This window comes from Lissotriton vulgaris, chromosome 10 (genome assembly GCF_964263255.1).
Source record: "Lissotriton vulgaris chromosome 10, aLisVul1.2, whole genome shotgun sequence".
Taxonomy (NCBI): Eukaryota; Metazoa; Chordata; class Amphibia; order Caudata; family Salamandridae; genus Lissotriton; species Lissotriton vulgaris.
In genome coordinates, this window is record NC_141698.1 from 860,209,970 (window position 1) to 860,232,181 (window position 22,212).

Here is a 22,212-nt window from a genome sequence, read left to right on the forward strand (position 1 = left end):
GTGATTCTATACATTTTGCATGGGAAGATTCATTTCCATAGCAGCTTTGAGCCCTCTAACAATATTTGGCCTCATCTGCTCAACTGGCCATCCGAGAAGCAAGGGAATCCCAGAGAAAGGCACAAAGTGACTTTCAATGAAAGAAAACAAGAACATGATCTTCAGTCAGCTGACACTGATTGGTCAGGGAAAATGGGGTAGTTGGAGTGGTGAGGAGGAGTGTATGTGGTGAAGAGGGGGAGTGAGATTGTGGGTAGGGATGGACACGAGTCAATTAGAACACCCAACAAATTAAGAGCAAAAACTCACTGGGGATTGAGCACAAGGCCTAAAATGTTACTTTCTTACAACCCTGCAAAACAACAAGTACTATATGACTTGTCCTAAACCCACCACTGTGTCAAGAAAGCCTGCAGACCAGAGGTAAGAATTACATCGAGAGATCAGAATAGACAACATACAGCAGGTGCACCGCACTGACAACCCATTACAAAAAAACAAAGGTTTCATTATTTAAGATCACAGAAACAACTAATATGCCTGTATTGTACATGTTCCTGAAAAAAAAAACATTGCCAATCAAATTACAGATTTTCTTTTTCAGCTCAAGCGGACAGGTGTGGCCAATGCTTTGTCCCAAAGAAACAATATGCCTTTCACTGGAGTGAATAGAGAGAAGCAGTGGTCTGAGTTTGCTCCTTCTGCTTCACTCAACGTAGTCTTTGAAAAGGTCACTTATAAAAACATACACATTCGTAAGTCAATCACCTGTACTATTGTACATTCATATTCACTTATACAATCAACTACTGACTGAAATGAATTGGAACATACATAAGAGAAAATGGAGTGTGTCAAACCAGATTGGTTACAATCTACAGTTAAAACAGAAAGTGACTTTATTCATTAAACTAGTCTTCCAATTGATGATTCACAGTTATGAAGGAGTGGCACAAATATGAGCTAGAAGATATGAGACAATGGTATGGAGCAAAACAGCAGCTTCCATTTTGTGTGTACGACACAACAGACATGCAGTTGCTAGCATACCTTGATATCCCGAGACAATCTGCACAACATCTTCATATACCATGAGTGTAGCAGAGCGTTCCGGGAGCAGGCCGAGACTCAGAGAAGAGAAAACTGGAATAAAAGTAAAAGGTTTCAGAACATTTTATTCGGTGGCACAATTTATTACAAAATAAGTAAACAGTGCAGATTCACGGTCCTTCTAAGATGCCATTCACTTTGCAGAATGAAACCCAACTCTTTCACACCAGTTCAGAAGGCAACAAGTACAACAAGACAATCAATGTTCATTGTGAACTCCAATGGTCCAGATAAGCAGAAGAAAGGACAAAGTTCAAGCTTCTAAAGAGCAAAAGTCAAGACATTCTGCCAAAAATATACAGTGCTGAAAGCTAAGAGAATCTTGAACGGTACACTCAATGTCGGATCAGAGAAGACAAATTCCATCATCCGCATTAAGCATGAACTCAAGGGTACCCCCTCTCCTCAGAGATAGCCTGCCCGTGGCTCTATCATCGGAGAGGCTATCTCTGAGGCAAGGGAGTAATCTTGAGGAACGTTTGACTAAACGCATCCCTTGCTCCCTTTTGAGCTCATGAAGCATATTTTTTGTTTCCTACATATCTTACAGAAACTTTACCAAATGGGTACTCTATGTATATGAAGATTTTTGTCTCGCTTAATCGAACATAAACCTTTCGTTGTCGACATTTAGCATCGGATTGAACTTAGTACCTAGGTCTTCTTTGATCTGACGGTACGATGATGCACCTGTCAGATTTTCTTCAGCACTATTTTCGCTCCATCACCAGCAAGATTCTTCAAGTAATTAACGATTTTCTTATCTACCTTTTCCAGGGAATCATTGAAATCATCGAATGTCTCGATCCATAAAGTCATTCTTGTGCCAATATTCTGCTACTTCGTGTTGAATGGTGGTGGTTTCAGGAACCCGTCGTGGTGGTACTTGGCTTTCTTTTTAGCAGCCACTGAAAAATTTCACAATTCGAAGGTCTTTGCTGTGTCTACAGGATGCTATTCCTGCTGTAAGCATAAGCCCTTTGCTAACACTTGAGACATTTCACCCGAAAAGGTCTAAGGACACGGTCTGTTTTTTGCAGGTAAGTGAATCTTTGTTTTTCACACCTGCTTGTCACTGCTTTGAGCATTTGCTTTGTACCAGCTTGTAACTGTCATTGGTGTTTCACTTTGTATGGACGATGGCCTTGTTTTATGCTGCAGCTCAGTACCCCATTTCTTCAGTCTTGCCAGCAGGTTTTTGGCGGACTTTTCAAACTTACGTCTACGCAGGGCCTTCAGCTTCATTAAGGGCCCTATAAGGGCTGGAGCGGTGAATCAACTCCACATATGCTAACTTTGAAGTGCTTTTCATCAATTTGGGAACATGTGGCACACACAAACACCTTGCTATATCGTTGCAAACTCTCAGGAAGAGCAGTCTTGATTATTCAGGGCACATATCCCCTTCTGGTCGCCAATTGTAACATCTGTCCCAGCACAATGAATAAATACACCACACATGGAGCACTAGAGTGGATGTCTTTATTCTTCAGCATTCAATCGCACACTGCCTCCACTCATTAGGTCATAATGCATAACGCACCCTCAAAAGCACATCGAAAAAGCTAGCAGAGAGCACTCTTGCACTACAGCAATGGAATAAACTCAGATGCACCTACGCTCCAACCACACAACACCCACAAAGAAACAAAGAACTTTGTTCCCCTTCACAACGTTCCTAGAGCTCTGTAAGTGCTCTCAGAACAGGAGTTTTGGAAAACAGGAGATGGCACTCATGTCAATGGAAGCCACACACAAAGAAATTGATAATTATGTTGCAAGGACAAAGGCCTAGCTCCACCATATTGAAAGCATGACGGCCAAAACAAAGCTCTGTTACCCACACAGAAGAAGCCACTGCAAAAATCAAGATTACCATGGAGTGACGCGACTTCAATTATCAGACTGCAGATATGTACAGAGATGTAGAATTTGAAATAGCACTGGTCTTTCCATCTTTCTGGATGAGGAGATGGAAAATTAAGGAGCACGAGCATGGGGAAACCATAAAAAGGCCAACCACTATCCCAAGCTAGAGAATGAGAACATGACCTCCTCCCATCTGATGAGAATGCACAAATCTTAGGAAAATAGAATTGATGGGAAAGAAAAAGAAGAAAATAGCTACTGGCTACAGAACCCCCTTCTTCCAACAGCAATTGCAACAAAAGGGTTTTAAAAATGATAGACACGATGCATCCGATGAGGGCATACTAGGACGAAACAAAGGGAGATGGCCCCTTATAGCATCCATGAAGGAAAAGCATAAAATGGTCCATTTCAAGGACACCACGGTTTTGGCTCTAAAGAATGAACCAGAGGGGCTACGGCGTAACTGCACTCGCCAAAGGATATAATAGGATTAAAAAGTCTGCCAAGGATATCGGTGTAAAGATTACAGAAAGAGAAGAGCACGAGAAATCCAAGCGCAGTGCTGCAGAGGTGAAGGTACAGCAGAAAGCAAAACAAATGCATTGATGCGGGCCTAGAAGTTCTCTAGTTTTCTCAACCCAGGGAACAGGTTGGAAAATATTGCATCTTCATTCTCTGTGCAAAAAGCCTCCAGATGGCACTACAAGGCAAAGAATGGAAGGCATGAAAAAGAGGGTTTGATCCCTATTGCCATGCGGGACTGGACACAAGGGAAGGCACATGTTTTCATACCTTCACATGACATTTCGAGAACTGAAAATTTAAGGTCGATATGAAGCAAGTAGTAATATTTTCATAGGGTACTGATGGAGTTTCAGTTATGAAGAAGGTACCCAAGAGGGACCATCTGAGCACTGGATTTCTCTACATGTCTTTGCTTTACATTTACCTTATTCAGGTATGCTCCTTTCAAAGGTGCGACTCATGCTACTGATTCAACCTGGAGGTTTAGGATGCTGAGTGAACGGTTGCTTACACCTCACAGTAGTTACCGGTCTAGTGTGCAAATGCACTATATTGATTCTAGTTTTCTGTGCCCTGACTAAATTGCAATCTGAACTATCTGGGAGAGTGTGTGTCAGATAGAGAGCGATTGTGTGAAAGCATGTGTGTGTAAAAGTAAGTGTGAGAGCAGTCCGTGTGTATGTGCTGAAAGGATATATAGCTCAGGCGGTGTACAAATCCAGCCCAGGCTGCTGAGATGACATTCGATTTATGTTCTCCCAGGTTTTCCTTCGACTGAACTTTCAAGGGAGAGTTTGAAATGGGGCGTGGCTATAGGATGGACTAATCAATGTGGTATGTATATCGCGGGGGACACCTGTTGGTGTAACCATGCGATTTACAAGTGCTAATATTTATTATTATGTATAGTTCTATTTGAACGGATCAGACAAATTACCTTTGATTTTCTGCCCCATAACAGCCAAATCAGGCCTTTTGCGAACAGTTCACTTGTGACTCATAGTATGATTAACAGCCAATAAATACGCTAACTCGGCAGCTACTACTGCCGGACTGAGGATGAGGTTGCTTTTACGTGACTAAAGCAAGAACTGGCAGAGTAGCACCAGCTTTGGAGTCAGCGCTCAAGGTGGAGTCCGATGCAGTACAGCCGAGTGGACATTTGAGATAGCCACTAGGTGTAAGGTACTGAGGGCCACCTGGCATCAGTGATGCAAGCCACGCTGTTCGCCATAGGGTCATCCGACCTCCAGATGCAAGTCCAAGGCCAGAGACAGAAGAGTTGGAAAGGGACAAAAGTTCTGAAGCATTGTAACTACTGCTGTGATCTATTGTCATTATCGCACTATCGAGCCTCACATCGCAGGGACGAAAATACTGCCCCGCATACTGTCCTACCTAAATTGAAAAAGCAGAACAACATTTACAACCCGAGACAAACATCTTGCCCAAGTCTAAATAACGAGTCTCCATCCTTCCAAGTAAGGTCTTTTGGGGAAAGACTTCACTAATTCAACTAGGCCAGCTGCACCCCGGCTCATGTGACACTGCGTCCATTCAAGGCAATAATGGAACTATTCTTTTTACCTCAAACTTCAGATTGTGTGTGTACTAAATAAAAAAGACACCAGCAAAGTTCCAGATGTCATTAGTTAGAAAAGAAGAGGGAGAGTTTTCAAACCATCGGTTATAACATCAGTCCTTTTCATGAGGGGTGGTTCAAATGCGAAACCTTCCACCTTTTGGAAATATCAGTCTCAAGTGGCACAGTGGCTGATGACCGCATCAATCATGCCCGCCCTAAAGCACATTTTATCCACGCAAACCACACAAAAGATGCTCCGCTATTTTTCAAAAATGGCCTTGTGAAAAGGGCTTCCCATCTTACTTCTTAAATTGCCATAACTCACCGGAATGCTCTACCTAAAAATAAGGATACTGTAGTAGGACGCCAGACTGCTGGAATAGGAGACTGGAAAGGTAAGCCTTCCAGAGTAAAATCTACCCCTCTACTGCATGGGACAATAGACCGAATTGTGAGTGCCGGCAGTCAGTGTGGTCCGCAGTGCAACTTCTCTGAAAGAAAACTTACAAAGGTCCATTAACTAACTCCCGGGACAGCAAAGCCAGTCTTTCAGCCATGCTACCTCGTCCTACAATACACTCAGGGAAAAGTTTGAATAATGGCATTATCAGATCCCACTGCAGGGCTTATAGCACATAGTTGCTGGACTTGAATTCAGCCCAGGAGATGCAAGGATTGTGGGAATTCATCTATTGCAGAGAAATGTATAAACATTTCAAACTCGTACCCCAGCAGTTACTCAAAATCTGCTGAATTGTGAATTTCAATCACAGTTATGAGCTGTAAGTTCATCCTTAACAGTACAAATCAAGTCTAGTTATTTTTTTTAGTGTTCAGTTAACATGCTTCTTTTTGTGCTCATGACGCCGCCTTGGGTTGAAACACTTAGTTGAGCGTGGTCTTGACATTGTAAAAGTTTGGAAAATCGTCCAGGTTGGAGCAGAATACCTATAATGCCCAGAAACAGGGTCCTTACGTTATTAAAAGAAATTGCAACAAACGTTTTTTTTTCCTCCGGTTGTACAATTTCTTGCGCACTAGTTGCTTTATGCTCCCTTCTCTGCCTCATATTTAGCGCCATGTTTAGAACTATTCTCTTGCTGCGGTTCCTGGACTTTCACTTGCAGAAAAAAGAAAAAAAAAAAAAGATTACAGCGGATGAATGTCCGTTGCATTTTGGCAGCAGGCACTCGTCGCTAGTCTTCGACCGATGGGATACTTTTGCTTCTAAGAAATTGGTAGGAGCCACAGTAATTTAGTTATGAATTTCTTTCCTAGCGCTGCAAAACCAAAAAGGGAGAACTATCACCCACTACAGGCTTGACTCACAAATTAAAAACGATACAAATATGAATACTACTTTAAAACATGAGATTATAAAAGCTATCAATAGTCCTAAACTGAATGAATCACTGGCAATATTTCTTTATTTAGAATTCTAAAATCCGGAAGCAGCATTTGGACATGGTATCGGAGTCCCTCCAAAAGTTGGGAATTGTGCCGAGGTATCCAGCAGCAACTGCCCAAAATAAACCACATGAAGATGTAATCCTTAGTACAGGGCAGTTACTTTAAACACCTTAATAAAAAATACTTTAACTCCTTTGTTTGACTGAAGCTTTGTTGCCTTCTGAAAAGAGACTCATGCATTGTAAAAGAAAGATATCGGAAATGTTCTCATCATATAAAAACAAGCATTTACAATGCAATGGTTTTGCCTTTGTTAAAGTTAGAGCTATTGGCATTGCTCTTGACATTATTTTTATTTATGTTTTTTTTAACATAAATAAATGGCATTGTCATTCACAATGCCAATAGTTTAATCTCTTGCAAATGCCACACACAAACACCCACACAGAGCCCCCCAACACACACACAGAGCCACACACACCAACACAGAGCCCCCCACACACACACCCACACAGAGCCCCCCACACACACAGCCACACAGAGCCCCCCCACACACACAGCCACAGAGCCCCCCACACACTGCGAGCCCCCCCCACACACACTGCGAGCCCCCACACATTGCAGGCAACAGAGGCACGAAAACAAGGTCACAAGCAGGCAACAGAGGCACGAAAACAGGGTCACAAGCAGGCAACAGAGTCACAGGCAGGCAACAGAGGCACGAAAACAGGGTCACAAGCAGGCAACAGAGGCACGAAAACAGGGTCAGAAGCAGGCAACAGAGAACAAGCTGGCAACAGAGGCACGAAAACAGGGTCACAATCAGGCAACAGGAACGAAAACAGGGTCACAAGATACTGAATTATGTATGGACTGTTATGGTGTGTACCATCCCACTGGCCTATTTTTGTTTCCTACGTTTTGAACGTATCATTATTTATGGTAATCATTTCCACATTTTAGCACCAAACAGGGCTGACCAAAACAAAAATCTAAAGCATTAGGTTTTTTGAAATCTGATTTTGCTCCTGCTTTTTGCAGATCGAGCCCCAGGATTGTAATGAAAATCACCACTACAAAAATATAACAACTTGCCAATAATGAAACATAACAATCATAGCCTCTTGATTAAACGCCACGGTCATGCTTTTAGTACGAGGGCAGGTGTTTGTGAATTTCTGGCTCATGCAAGCATTGGGAAACCACCACCTCAACACCCCATCACTTCATCTTTAACAAATCCAAGACCACAAAAAATATTCTAATCATGAAAAATATATGCACTGTTCAGGCATACATTCCATGCACTTCTAACAATAGAATATAATAAAGCCATAGAGGGAATGTGGTCATATGTAACCAAACTTCTTTTTTGAGCATAAGGAATTGGACGGCTACAGAAGAACAAAAAGTTAAAACCTGGACTATGGGTAACCTGTGGGCATTATTAGGTCTCGCCTGTCGATGCGCATGCGCATCAAGCTTGCGAGACTATGGGGGCTTAAACAGTCTTTAACCAACTTGCAAGGAATCGTGGCGATTCCTTGCAGTGCCCGTGAAATTCTAGCTCAATGCGCATGCGCATTGAGCTTAAAAGCGCGTGCACATGCCCCCAGCCGCCTGCCTTGCATGTATTTTCCCTCAGGCGCACTCCTCCCACACCCCCGCTCCGCCCCCTCCCCTGCCTGCCGTGTCGCATTTCTTCAGTTCCCTCAGCCGCACTCCAGGCCCCTGCTGCTTTCACACCCTCTCCCCGCTCCGCCCCCTCCCCTGCCCGCCGTGTCGCATTTCTCCTCCCCCCTCCCCTTCTCTGCCTGTTTCAGCCTTCTTTCCTTTCCGTCCATTTCGCTTCCTCGCTCTTTATTTTCCCTCTGCTCTTTCCTTTATTCTGCATTTCTCCTCCCCCCTCCCATTCTCTGCCTGTTTCAGCCTTCTTTCCTTTCCGTCCATTTCTCTTCCTCGCTCTTAATTTTCCCTCTGCTCTTTCCTTTATTCTTTTTCTCTTTCCTTTCAGATTCCGTTTCTTTCCTTCCCCAGTTTGTTTCTTTTTTCCTGTTCCATTTTAAACCTATTTAACAATTCTTCCCTTACTCATCGTTTGTTCGATCCGTGTGACTTTGCCGACTTACACCTCCCCTCCCTACTTTCTGCCCTGGCCCCTCCCCCTCTCCTTGAGGAGAGCTCGGCATCACCCTCGCTCATAGCCTCGAATCCATCACCCTGCTTCCAGTATGCACACCCCGAGCACATCCTTCAAAACACATTTCCATTCTGTCCATTCCTATGCATTATTCATTTATCACGCAGACACCTCTCAGATCCGTTTCAAAGCCAAACTGCAACTTTCTTGCATTTCAGTTCTAAATGATTTTGTAACGCAGGGCTGTATACCTAAACTGAATGTGTAGTTCTACAGAATTATGTAGTGCACACTAATTATCTTATTTAGATGAACATTTCTTTTAATCCATTCTTTTAACTGCCAAATGTCATGGGGATTTCACAGAAGAATACAACATAGTATGTTTTGCAGCATGTCCAAGTGCAAAGCAAAGATGCACTGTCGTCATGCCCCCCTAATCCGAAATTGCATTAATAACTTACTTTAGCACATTAAAAAAAAAAAAAAAAAAAGTAGCATTAGAAAAATAAAGAAATCGGATTCGGTTTTTTTTGTTTAGCGCAGAGGAAACACCACATAGATGTTGCCCTTTCGTTTCTGAAAGGAACACTGGCATAGCGCCTGGTTGCCTCCTCCCTCTTTTACACGCAGCCGGTGAAGGACCAGGGCAGCTGATGGCTGTTTTACAGGGGCCTAGACTGGAGGGGTTTGGGGGAGGGGTTGAGTAGGAGGTGCATACTCTAACCTGCCCAAGACATCTGCAAACCGTGATTCCACACAATGGTGAGTGGCTTTAAAATCACTCGGACCCTCATATCACATTGAGGAGCGAAATATAAAAATTACGAGTACACCAAATCAAAAGGAACTGTTTGGGTCCCGGTTCAACATCATGCCAAGATTGATGTTAATCTGTAGAGCTATTCTAGCTATATTATATCGCTAAATCTTAAAAATGAACTGACATTTTTGTCAGCCCCACATTTGCCCTTCTTAACCAAATATGCCCTAAATATAAGAAATGGACTTCGGTACCGATGCAATTTTTCCACAAAGATTCGTGAAGATTTGTCAACAGGGTTATTGGTATTACAGAATGTATTTTCTTTAGACTAACTAACACTACAGTTTTTGTATTGATCAACATTTCATACTGTTAATAAATCCATCCCATTCACAGGCTTAATAGTGTTTTGTAAATCAGCAAAACCTACCTCTCCGCCCATACTCATGTATTTTTTTAAAAGCTAGACTTTGCAGTTCTCATGTTTATACAAGCATGAAATGAGAAGCACATCTCTGTGCATTCCGCTTCTACAAACAGCTATTTTTAAAATATTGTACAAGGAACACTTTGGAAAATCCTTTAAAGTCGAACAGGCATTGAAAGCAAAAAAGCAAGGAAAACATAATGTGCTGCAATTACCACCACCACCACATCCACCTTCACTGCATCCACCACTGCATCCACCACCACATCCACCATCACCGCCACATCCACCGCCACATCCACCGCCACATCCACCGCCACATCCACCGCCACATCCACATCCACCGCCACATCCACAACGATATCCACCACCACAACATCCACCACATGCACCACCACCGCATCCACCACCGCATCCACCACCACATCCACCACCACACCCAACACCACACCCAACACCACCACATCCACCACCGCATCCACCACCACATCCACCACCACACACAACACCACCACATCCACCGCATCCACCACCACCACATCCACCACCACATCCAACACATCCACCACCACTTCCACCACCACCGCATCCACCACCACCACCACATCCACCACCACCACATCCACCGCATCCACCGCATCCACCACCACCACCACATCCACCGCCACCACCACATCCACTGCATCCACCACCACATCCACCACCACATCCATCACCTCCACATCCACCATGACATCCACATCCACCATGACATCCACCATGACATCCACCGCCACATCCACCACCACCACATCCACCACATGCACCACCACCGCATCCACCACCACATCCACCACACCCACCACCACCGCATCCACCACCACATCCACCACACCCACCACCACCACATCCACCGCATCCACCACCACCACATCCACCACATCCACCACCACATACACCACCACATCCAACACATCCACCACCACTTCCACCACCACCGCATGCACCACCACCACCGCATCCACCACCACCACATCCACCACCACCACCACATCCACCACATCCACCACCGCATCCACCACCACCGCATCCACCACCACCGCATCCACCACCACCGCATCCACCACCACATCCACCACACCCACCATCACTTCCACCACCACATCCACCACATCCACCACCACATCCACCACATCCACCACCACTTTCACCACATCCACCACCACTTTCACCACAACCACCACATCCACCCCCACATCCACCCCACATCCACCCCCACATCCACCCCCACATCCTCCACCACATCCACCACATCCACCATCACCACCACCACATCCACCACCACATCCACCACCACATCCACCACCACCATATCCCCTAGATCCACCACCATATCCCCTAGATCCACCACCACCACATGTGTGTGTGTGTGTGTGTGTGTGCGTGTGTAGGTGCAAATGCAATGTTCTTCAATTTTCGTCACAATAAAATACACTGAACATAATCTTCACAAAAGTTATTTACAAACGTTTAAGCTATTGCCATTATAAATTACAATACATTTTATTTAAGTATTGATTATTTACAAAATTAAAAGCCATTGTTATTTGTAATATCAATACATCTAAGTCACGTAAATACAACACACATTGCATTACAAATGCTATAGGTGTCACATTTGCGAAAGTTAAAACTATTGACATTGTAACTGACAAAGCTATTAATTTTGCTATTTTCAAAACCAACACATAAATAAAAAAAGTGTCATTTACAATACCAATCGCACAAACTTTCCTAATGCGAGACCTATTGCATTTCCAATGCTTGTTTTTGTTCTGTGGATGCAGTAAAGCACACACGGCTTGTATTTCTTTGTAATAAAGTAACATATTCTCTCTAAATTTTTCTAATCATGCATTATCTCCTTTCTCTCACGGTGAAGAAAATGAAATGAAAACATTTAGGAACATAACAAAATACTAAACTTGTTCACCAAGTGGATGGATTTTGAAACAATTGTGCCAATTTCATGGGCAACATCTGGAGATGGCTTTCTTTATAAGGTGTGTGTTATTTGTTGTATAGAACCATCAAAGCTAATACTCCTTTGGAAATATGATATTGCATTCTGCACTATACCGCATTGTAGTGCCGGTAAAATATTCCACTTCACTACATGACTATTGTAATGATCAGCGTATAGTTTTGGCTATAAAACAACAACAGGCAGACTCTCACTCTGAGGTGATACTATGATTGACCAATAGTAGAACCAATTGTTCACGTGATAATATGATTGATCAATAGTAGAACCAATTGTTCACGCTGCAAAATGCAATTCATATTGAATTGTAATTATGTACATTACAAATGAACCGAACTGCTATTCATTACAAATATATGGTTTTAACTGGATGTCAAGCCTCACTGGTTATTCAGTGCCACAGAATCCACTGGCACAAAAATATTCGGAATCTATATGCCGGAGAAAGATTTCCCTGTTGCCCTTTTGTTTGCCAAAAAACACAGAAGGTATTGTCAACATACAAGTAGTGCAATGTTGAGATTAAAACAATAGGCAAACATCGTGTGATCTATGCCCGTGAAAACCTTTGCACAATAGAATACTTTAATAACATGAGAAGTTGCTTTTCGCGTAGGTACATGCAATCATGCAAAAGCGCCTTCCCGAATTTCGCGCACCCTTACTTAAAATGCACAACTGTTGCCCTCCCTGTGTCATTATTTACTCACTTCAGCGCCCTTCAGTTCACATCCTCTTTGTCTCAAGAGCTCGGTTTCTTTTTCATTTTACATTTCATTCTATTTTCTTCTTACTCCCAGCCTGTATGTTGTTGCGTATCTGTAAAACGCGGTAGTGAGAGGCATGTTTCAGCTGATTTATGCAGTCTCAGCTGAGGGGCACCTACAATGTAACTGTTCAATGAAATCCAGCAGCACAGGCAGTTAAGGGACTGGTGGGCTTTTAACGCGTAAAATATGCTAGGAGATAGAGAAAGCGCTTCTCCCCAGGGACCCACTAGGGTTTTTAAGAAAACACTTGGCACTCACTGGAGGACGTGGTCTATGGTCGTCATGGCTACGAGGACGCTTGAAAGAGCCTTCCGGAGCCCCGTATGTGATCTGCATTTCTGAGCATGGAGGGAATGAAATAGGAGGTGGCGGAGTTCGCTAAATGCCCCCGCACACGCGCACATATTACCATCTACCTGAAGGTAAGCGGCGCGAGGATGTTACTGGGACGAGAGACACGTTTAACCAGAGTCTACTTCATTTGCGATACATTTACCCGCGCGCATGCTCAGAAGTCTTTTTCCTCTCCGATAGCGTCGTCACAGCAGTTTATCACTGAGGTTAGGAGGAGACCGAAGAGCCCACGTCTGAACGCTTGCATTGCGTAGGGTAGCTTTATAGATACATCGTCATTAATTCATGGCAACATTTAGAGTGCCGTCAATGGCGGACCAGATTCGGGGGCGTTCTCGGCTTTTGGCTGACGTAGCGTGACGTCGCCAAAAGCCAAAAATTCTCAGGAACACCCCCGAATCTGGTCCGAGATTGATGGACAGAGCCCTCTCCCAATGGCTAGCCTCCATTTATGGAGCTAGCCAATGGGAGGAGGGGAATGGAGGGGGCGTATACCCGACCCCACACACAAAACATAAGGTTTTTTGGCGCATGCGCACTACGTGCGCATAGCCAGTCAAAACCTACAAAGTAAAGATAAGCGGGACTAACAGTGAATGAACAGAAAGGGAGGGGCAGCTCCGATGTCGCAGCAGCCTACGAACAGACCTATGCATTATATACACATCTCCGCTCTTCTAATGACAGTATCTTTGGCTTCGCCAACATACTAGCGGACCTCATGCACGTTTTATATTTTATTTGTTATACTTTAAGAATCATTTCAGTAGGAACGTACAGCAAATTGTGAAATAGCGGCACTCCAATTGTGGGATAAGACACATACTAATAAGGCAGTTTAAAGACATGTCTACTAAAGTCTATATGCCAATTGTTACATACTATGAGCCGTGTTGAGATGTTAATTAGATCATAATCTGAAAATAAAAATAGTTTAAAAGAGAGGAATATGTACATTTCTTACCAGGTAATCTTACTGGCCTCCATGGTGCAGAATTAGGCACATAAGCATGCTTAGCAGCGGTGATGATCAGCTGACTGCCCAACCTATACTGGAACTTGATCAGCGCACTGCCATCTCCTCCAGAGTTCCCGGTGGCGATTGAAACTTGGTTGGTAAAGATCTCAATGGAGGCTTCAGGTATTGGCTGATGAGTGCTGGCATCGCTCACCTGAAGCTTCAGTGTCACCTCTAGAAGAAAAAAAAAAAGCACGTAAAGGTTAATGGCTGCAGCAGCTAGCTGACAATTTCTATCACAACCCAACGAAGCAGAATTTGGCAAATATTTTGCACTTCAGTAACTTGAGCACCAAAAGTTCATACAATGCATCCAGTGATCAGTTACAGGCAAAATGCTAAACAAGCTGCAACTTTAGATCTAGGCAAGCAGCCAGTAACTAACTTACGTCTGAATCACATTTAAAACCAAAAAGAACACAAAGAAATCCAGCATACATCCCAGGCTCTTTTCCACTGGTACCGGCAAACATAAGAGACCAGCTGTGAGCTTTATGAATGCCAGTGCTGCGGTTTCTTGAAGAGTATGTTTGGTGGATTAAGCTTAAGATCATAATTCAAATACACAAAATGGCTATAGAATCACAGAATCAAAGGAAAAGCATCTCACGCCGAACAAAACATGGGGCCCGATTACCAAGGTAAATTTACACTTGTGTAAGCTTCTGTCGGTTTTGGAATCCCCAAATTCATATTTAAAAATTAAGTTTGAGTAAAGAGACTAGCAGTTGAGTGGAGAATTACGCACAAAAAAAAGATACAACATGCCTATCTTTTTCGGTGGGGACTTCTCCGCCCCGACTCCACAGGGATAAATTTACTATTAAATCGGAGTTTGCGAATTCCAAAACAAAAGTAAATTTACGTGTCCGTTTACCTTTGTGAACCAGGCCCATGGTTTACTAAATAGACTCATCATATTACGCGAGAAACACTTAGGAGTAATGTTATAAAATCGGACAGTAATGTTGAGGAACTCAAAATGAGAAACATCCAGAAGTTCACAGTTGAAAGGACATTTTCTCCAAAATAATCTTCACACTACACAGGGTCCTGCAGAGATTGCTAAATGTTTCACCCTATTGTCAAGGTACCACCAAACAACAGTAAGAACACCAACCAACATTTACACTTCAAAAATCCAAGCAAAACCTCACAACTCAAAGATGACATAACTGAAGGCAACAAACACTAATAATAAGGCTTCAGTAGCCGAAAAGAAAAATCGGACACTTGAGCTATTCAACAATCCAACGGTGTCATGGCTACATTTCCGAGCGAGGCAGGCTTCGTTTCAAGGACTGGAAGTCACTTTGACCATTTGCAAATGGACAGAAACCAGCGGTTTTGATAACAATTGTGGGAATGTATTTTAAAGCAGCAGGACTGGCAAACGAATCCAAACCAAGCAATGGCAAGTTGTCTGTAAAAAAAAGTGCAGATTGTAGTGCCAAGCATAAGGAAAACATAAAAACATAATATTCCCCTTTAGATAAAACCTCCATTTAGCCCGTTCTACAATTACAGATTTAAACTTGGGCTCTATTGCACGGCTTCTTCCAGTGCAGCTTTGTGCTCATTTAGGTACCACTGATAAATATAATAAATAAATAATCCACATTTGTAAAGCGCACAATCACCCGTAAGGGTCTCTAGGCGCTGGGAGCCGTCGGGAAGATTAAGCAAGCGTCACATGGTGCTGGGCTAATCTGCCGCCGGTGCCAGGGATCGAACCGTGATCCCCAGATTCCAGAGTCAGTCGCCCTAGCAGCGGCGCCACACCTCTTACTCTGATGGAAGCACAAGCCAGAGGCTGTGACTTAACCCCTTGTATGCTCAAGACGGAGCCGCTCCGTCATGAGCCGCGGTTGCGCTGTGCTCATGACGGAGCGGTTCCGTCATGGCCCTGCCGCCACGCCTGCGCGGCGCTGATTTCTCGCCTGCGCGGCGCGTTCTATTAAGCGGGCGGGGCCATGACGGAACCGCTCCGTCATGAGCACAGCCCAACCGCGCCTCGTGACGGAGCGGCTCCGTCACGAGCATGCGAGCGCCGCTCGCCCCCCCCCCCCCCCCCCACCTAGCGCTGCGGCGGAATTGCCCCCGCAGCGAAGGGGTTAATGTTCTTTCACTTGGGGGTTGGACGGACAACCACCTACTACAGCTCACAACTTACATACAAAACTGCCTACAATGCAATTGGTCATAAAACTCAGCCAATAACAAAACATGCTGTAAACGTTTATCAGTTACATTACAGAATTAAGAGTACGGATGTTTCTAAAAAGATACCAATGGATGTACTTTTTTTGGAACAATAGCTTCTTACAATAACCCAACTAGCGGATCTGAAGGTCAGCTGCATCAACAGCTTCCGCTGGTGTCTAAAACAGTTCAATGAACTAGGTTTGGGTTCCTTCACGCTCAATGCGGCCTCAATCAGAGCAGCACATCCAGCAATAACAACCCTCTTATCAAGTAGAGCAATACACGCTGGTCTCGCTCAACATAGTTGATTATGAAGTTTGCTAAGAATAGGGCTTGACTCAGTGTAGCATAAGAACAATTCTCTTCATTTTTAGATGCTTTTATCACTTTAATTATACATGCGTGTTTGCCCTTGAGCCAAAGTGGTGATCTAAGGAACAGAAACAAGCAGACTGAAATGCTCCTATTTTGGTTTTAACGTTTGAAACCTTGGCTTTAATGCAACATTTCAAATTGTATTTGGCCCTGAGGATGTATCACTTATCCAACAGCAGACGGACCACAGGACCAATTCCCACAGACATTTATGATGTAGTACCATTTTACGGATGACTAGATAGATGCCTTTGTAAATTGCCCCCAAAATATTTAAAATGTGAATATCCAGGGAACATACATTTACAATAAGAGCAAGTAGAAGGACTTGAGCCCTCTTTGCACTTTTATTATTAGGGTTTCAGACATTTCAGGACGCTGCACAAAGGCATGAATAAGCCACTGAAGTAACAGCTTTGTGAATCAGTTCTATAACATTAGCACCAGAATGCCACATCAGCAGAAGACAATCCTCAGCCCTGGCTGGCCCACAGGTGCCCAAACTCTTATTACTGATGGGTCTTCCAATATGCAATGGAACAGAAGGTGCTGATTTGAATAAGTACCCCAACACATTTTTGTTAAAACGTGAGTTATCCATCAAAGTTTGAGGTAAAACAATTGACAACCTCACAGGAAATCTGGAAACAAGATCTGGGAATCACTCACAATCTTGAGATATTTCCTTGGGTTCTATCTTCTCATCCTCAAGTCTTCTATTGCTACAAAGTTCTCACACCACAATTAAGTATTGATCAGGGCTGGTGAAATCGACAAGATTTGTTGCCTATGGGTCCAGCAAAGCAATATTGCAGTCGGAGTCGGAACCTGTACACTCAATCATTTGAGACTGGAAGTTCGCATGCGCCAGCCTACACATGCACTGTAGTGTAGTGTAGCATTAACGTTTAATGAAATATTGACCGGTGTAAAATTGTCTATTTAGTATTCATCTGATACATATCCTCTGTTGGCATGCTGAAACTATGGCTATATATAGGATTTTCTTACTTCAAGAAACATGATCACTTAACCAATCTCTGGTTGCAATTTGGGTCAAGAAAAGGTAAATAATTCAGGTATCGCTAGGTACATGTATTAATATAGATGCTTACATAGTACTAGGACCTAGCACTATGATCACATCATCCCCATCTAGATGGAATTCCATTGCCTCCATTTGCCAGCCCAAATCATCTTGAACACCAGTGGTGTAATTTATAAAGCAGTCCGCACCAGCACACTCACGTATCTGACAGACCAGCGCACCATGTGTCAGAACCCATTTCAGAGGGCCACAGGGCACACAGGGGCTTTTGGGCCAACAGTGATGGTTGAGACATTTTACTCCTGATGTCCCAGGGCCTGGCCTAATATGGGTCTAGTCTAGAGCAACTGGGACAAGTTCCTCATCTGCACTTGACTATGTGGTAGAGCAGTCAAGGGTTCCTTCAGGGCAGTTTGCAGATACAGGTCAGTGAACAAGACTCATAACTCCAAAATATAAACAGCATGAACAATAAATCAATGTCCAGCAAATACATGCTTTTATATGTTATGTTATGTTACTTGGCACTTGTAAAGCGTGCAGCTACTCCACAGAGTGTCCCGGTGCGAAGAAGGACCCAGAGACCGAAACAGTGAACACAGGCTGACATGGAGATCTCTACTGGCTTTGGAAAAAACAGGTTTTTAGATTTTTCCTAAAGCTGAAGAGATCCTGAACCGGTCTTAAGGAGGGTGGCAGGCTGCTGTGTAGCGAGTGCCCTTTCCTCAAGCGAGCCCAAGCCTGATCTTGTATGGCAAAGCAAGGTCCCTCGCGATTGGATGTGACAGCATCCAGCAGTCCAGGATCTTCCTTCAAACAGTGCTGCTGGTCGGTTTCCTGTGATCGGAGCTCGGTGTACACAAAAGGTAAGTTGCTCTTCCTCCAAAGCGGGGTCGCTGGTGTGATCCTCCAGCTCACGACTAGTGTCCCATAGAAGTGAGACATCCTATGCAGCTTCTCAGTGAATGTCAGGGTCTTCGTCAATGTCAGGGTCTTCGTCAGGTGCAGATCTCAGCATGCAGGTTCAGTGGACCTGCTGGTCACAGCAGTTCTCATTTGGTCCAAGGGGACAGCCAGAACTCTAGGCCAAAGTGGCACTGGCAGCCCCTCCTGGAATACAGTGTTGCTGCGATACTCTTGATCAGGGTGCAGACTATCCTTAGGAAACTACGGTGGCCCCTCCTGGCTTACCGTGTCCCCGATCTCAGCAGTCACAGGTCCTGTGCACCTTGCCCAAACTTAGTCCACCGGTAACCTCTTTTGCATACTTGGTCACAGCAGCGGTGCTGCTTGGTGCTTTCCAACTAACACTACTGATGCAGCTCAGAACCATGCAGCCCTCGCCTGACATATATGGATCACAGAGCCAATACTGCATATGGGCAATGGCCCGATTGGTGGACAGCCTCACACCTCGCTCAGGGAATCCTCATGCAGGACTGCCCATTGAACGTGGCTCCCTCCAACGCTCTCCTCTCCCTCAAAGGACACATTGGTCTTTACAAGCGTGCAGGCAATGGTGCTCCTGAGCAGGTGATCTTGGTATTCTGGGTAATATCCCCTTACTCAGAGACTATCAGACCTTTTGTCCCCAGTCCTGGTCACAGGCAGAAGTCTTGCAGAGCTTCCCCTTCTCCCACAGCCCATCTGGCTGCTTGGCAGATTATACATTTTTAGGGACTCAACCTCCTTTTCTTATAGTCCTTTTCCGAACACCATATGTGATTTAGGGTCTGTGTCATTGAAGTTTTATGTGTGGGTTCTGCTTCTTTTAAAGTGGGCAATTCTTTTTTTCTTTAGGAGTTATATATAGCATGAACTCAGCCCAAGGGTATCAGAGCACTTTACATTAGCACCAGTGGCTTTACAGGCGGACATTTATTTTCTTAGGTACAGGGAGATCAAGTGGTTTGCCCAGAATCACGGGATGTTGAGCATCCCTGTTGAGACTCTTACCTGGTTCCCATGCTTCGAGATCGACCGCTATAGCCGTTAGACCACATCCTCTCCTTTTCATATATTCATGGAAGAGGTCTGTCATGGCAGGCACGACTCCGAAGCAGATTTTCCACAACAAAATGTGTGAGAATGACGAGAGTTCACACCTGGATGTTAGCCACAGTGATATGTGCATCAAAGGGTTAATCTCAGACACCCGGTCCTACTCTTGATGATCCTCTTACAAGGCCCATTGCCCTTCATGAGATGTGTCCAGGCCCCTTCCTTGTGATCTATCACTGAATCAAAGAGCAGTCTTTTGAAATGTAAAGGGGGCCTTTCTATGCCCAGTGTCTCTCCACCCAGGTCACATGAATGCAGCAATCTGTCTGTGGGGATTCCTCTCCTCCTCATGTTTTCACCAGCTAGGCCTGGGCTTCCCAAAATGGTACTCAGGGTCCTTCAAACAACGTACCATTGCAAGCACACTCTCTCAAAGTACTTTCACAGCATACTTTGGGTCCAGCACTGTTATCTCTATGCATTGTACCCTTACATGTACACATGCACTCAGTACATACAGTCTCAAGCAAACACTGCCAGCACTACATCTCTTGTACTCTATTGCTCTCAGGCATACGTACACCCCAACACATGTACTACACATTCCTGTACCATCCTTGTACTGTACCCTTCTCAAGAACACATACAACCAACACGGAGTGACCACTCCTGCGCTATCCAGCACTTAACTCACTCTTGCCCTACATCAGGTAGATCTGAAGCACAGAGCAGCAGAACTTTCGGTGAGTTAGCCTGTAGGCTTCACTCCAGTGAAGGCTCATGGTTAAGGCAGTAGCCTTCTACCACTAGGAGAGTAGCGCTCTGTGCACCCCCCCCCCCCCCCCCGGTGCAACAAGACCACAATCTGCAAAGTCATAGCCTGGATGCATGATCCGTGTCCGCCTAGGACCAAAAATAATATGTATACACAAATAAAAATCAGCATTAGGGATCCAGACAACAGTACAGCTCGGTACTCAGGGTAGGGGTACATGTCTCCTGCCATGAAAAGGAGTTTACTATCCCAACACCAGGCCTGGTGTGACTGCAAACGAAGAAGTGAACAAAAGAAAAAACAAAGCAGAATGTGTTTTCCATCTACGTACTCAAGATTTGGAAAAAAAATCTGTTATCCATCAGGACTGTTCAAATGCTGCTCCGATTTCAGTAAGAGTTGAAGATGCACTTCGTTAAATAACAATGCATTAACAGTCCACACACCAGCTACCTCTAAGGCAAGGTCTGTGCTATAGAAATACCACATACAAAGGCATCACCTCATTCTCCAGAACACTACAGAGCATACATTTAAGGTCCTGGACTGACTAATCGCAGGGTCCACAGGGCATGACCTCATAAGATATTACTCACTTGTTGCCGATAATTCTGTAGTTTAATCAAAGGCTATTCTCAATACTGTATTTATTAGGATTTTCCTGAAGGACAGATATTCTGGCTCTGCTGCCCTTAAGTCAGGTTCAGAATATTCATCAGTTTTGAACCATGAACTCCTGAGCTCTGCCTCTGTGTTTTTAATTCCTGAAAGTTTACAAGTCACCCACTACAATTTAGCAGACCAAGATTCCTAGTTGGACTTTAGTGGGGAGGAAATAAAGACAGACAAGAAGAAGGTTTGCAGACTCCATCATGCTTTAATTCCAATGCTTAATACAATTCAGAGAACTTGGATTTTCTTTTCTACTGGGAGCCAGTGAAATAGCAAATTCAAAGTTGGTGTTAACTGGTTATCATTTCCCAGGTTTTAGCACAGTATGATTGAATGATTATGCAACCATATTCTTTGGACACTATGTTTTAGAAGACAAGTGTATACCAGGTTATAGTAGCCCAGCCTGATCATCACCAAGTACCAGTTGGGTGTAGAGGAGTAAGAGCAGGATTTTTCTGAGAAGGATAGCTGTAAATGTAGACTTTAAACCACAGTATTTACTTAATTTGAAAAGGACATACCTACATTGAATAGCCTCCCAGATTTACATTTGTAGGTGCAAGTGATTGGTTCCCAGACTTAGTGGTCATTTGTAGTGAATGCATTTCTGGTCAACTCTTACATAGCTGTATATTTGAGCTCTTCGCTGAGACACAGCCCGTTATGATATTTATATAACATTTTTCTTTCATATTAGAGTTTGGTTAGAGGCACTTAAATATTTAGGTAAGCTGGCACTTAAACCCCCAAAACTAGTCAACAGATAACAAAAATAGAGTAATTACAAAAAATGGATCTGAAAAAGGGTCCATGCGTCAAGTTGGCAGCGGGGCAAGATGTTCTGTAGTTTTGTTCTCCACCAGCATAATTTAACCACAAGCAAATATGAAAGACCGATATCAGTCCTGCCCTTAGAAGTCAATTGACCTACTCAGAGGATGTGTTTATTCCCCTATGAAATGGACCAGATCAATGCCAGAGGAGCTGTACTGATTACCTCACTCCCCGCAGAGCTGGTGGCTTGACAATATGGTGGCATGATTGGTGCAGTGCTACAGCTCTGAAAATTGAGGAGTTGATGGAACATGACTAGGAGATGAAAAGTGCAGAGAGAAAAAAGTTTACAACAGGAA

At 44.0% G+C, this 22,212-nt stretch overlaps 1 protein-coding gene across 1 annotated transcript in view; it reads right to left on the bottom strand.

Annotated features, from left to right (window-relative positions):
* FAM171A1 (family with sequence similarity 171 member A1) overlaps positions 1-22,212 on the bottom strand; it is a 300,197-nt gene that overhangs the window by 159,229 nt on the left and 118,756 nt on the right. Inside the window, exons 2-3 of the mRNA XM_086941817.1 lie at positions 13,947-14,174; positions 1,051-1,143 (exon numbers count right to left, since the gene is read on the bottom strand). Of these exons, the coding sequence (XP_086797943.1) occupies positions 1,051-1,143; positions 13,947-14,174 (321 nt within the window). The remainder of the gene's footprint in view (positions 1-1,050; positions 1,144-13,946; positions 14,175-22,212) is intronic.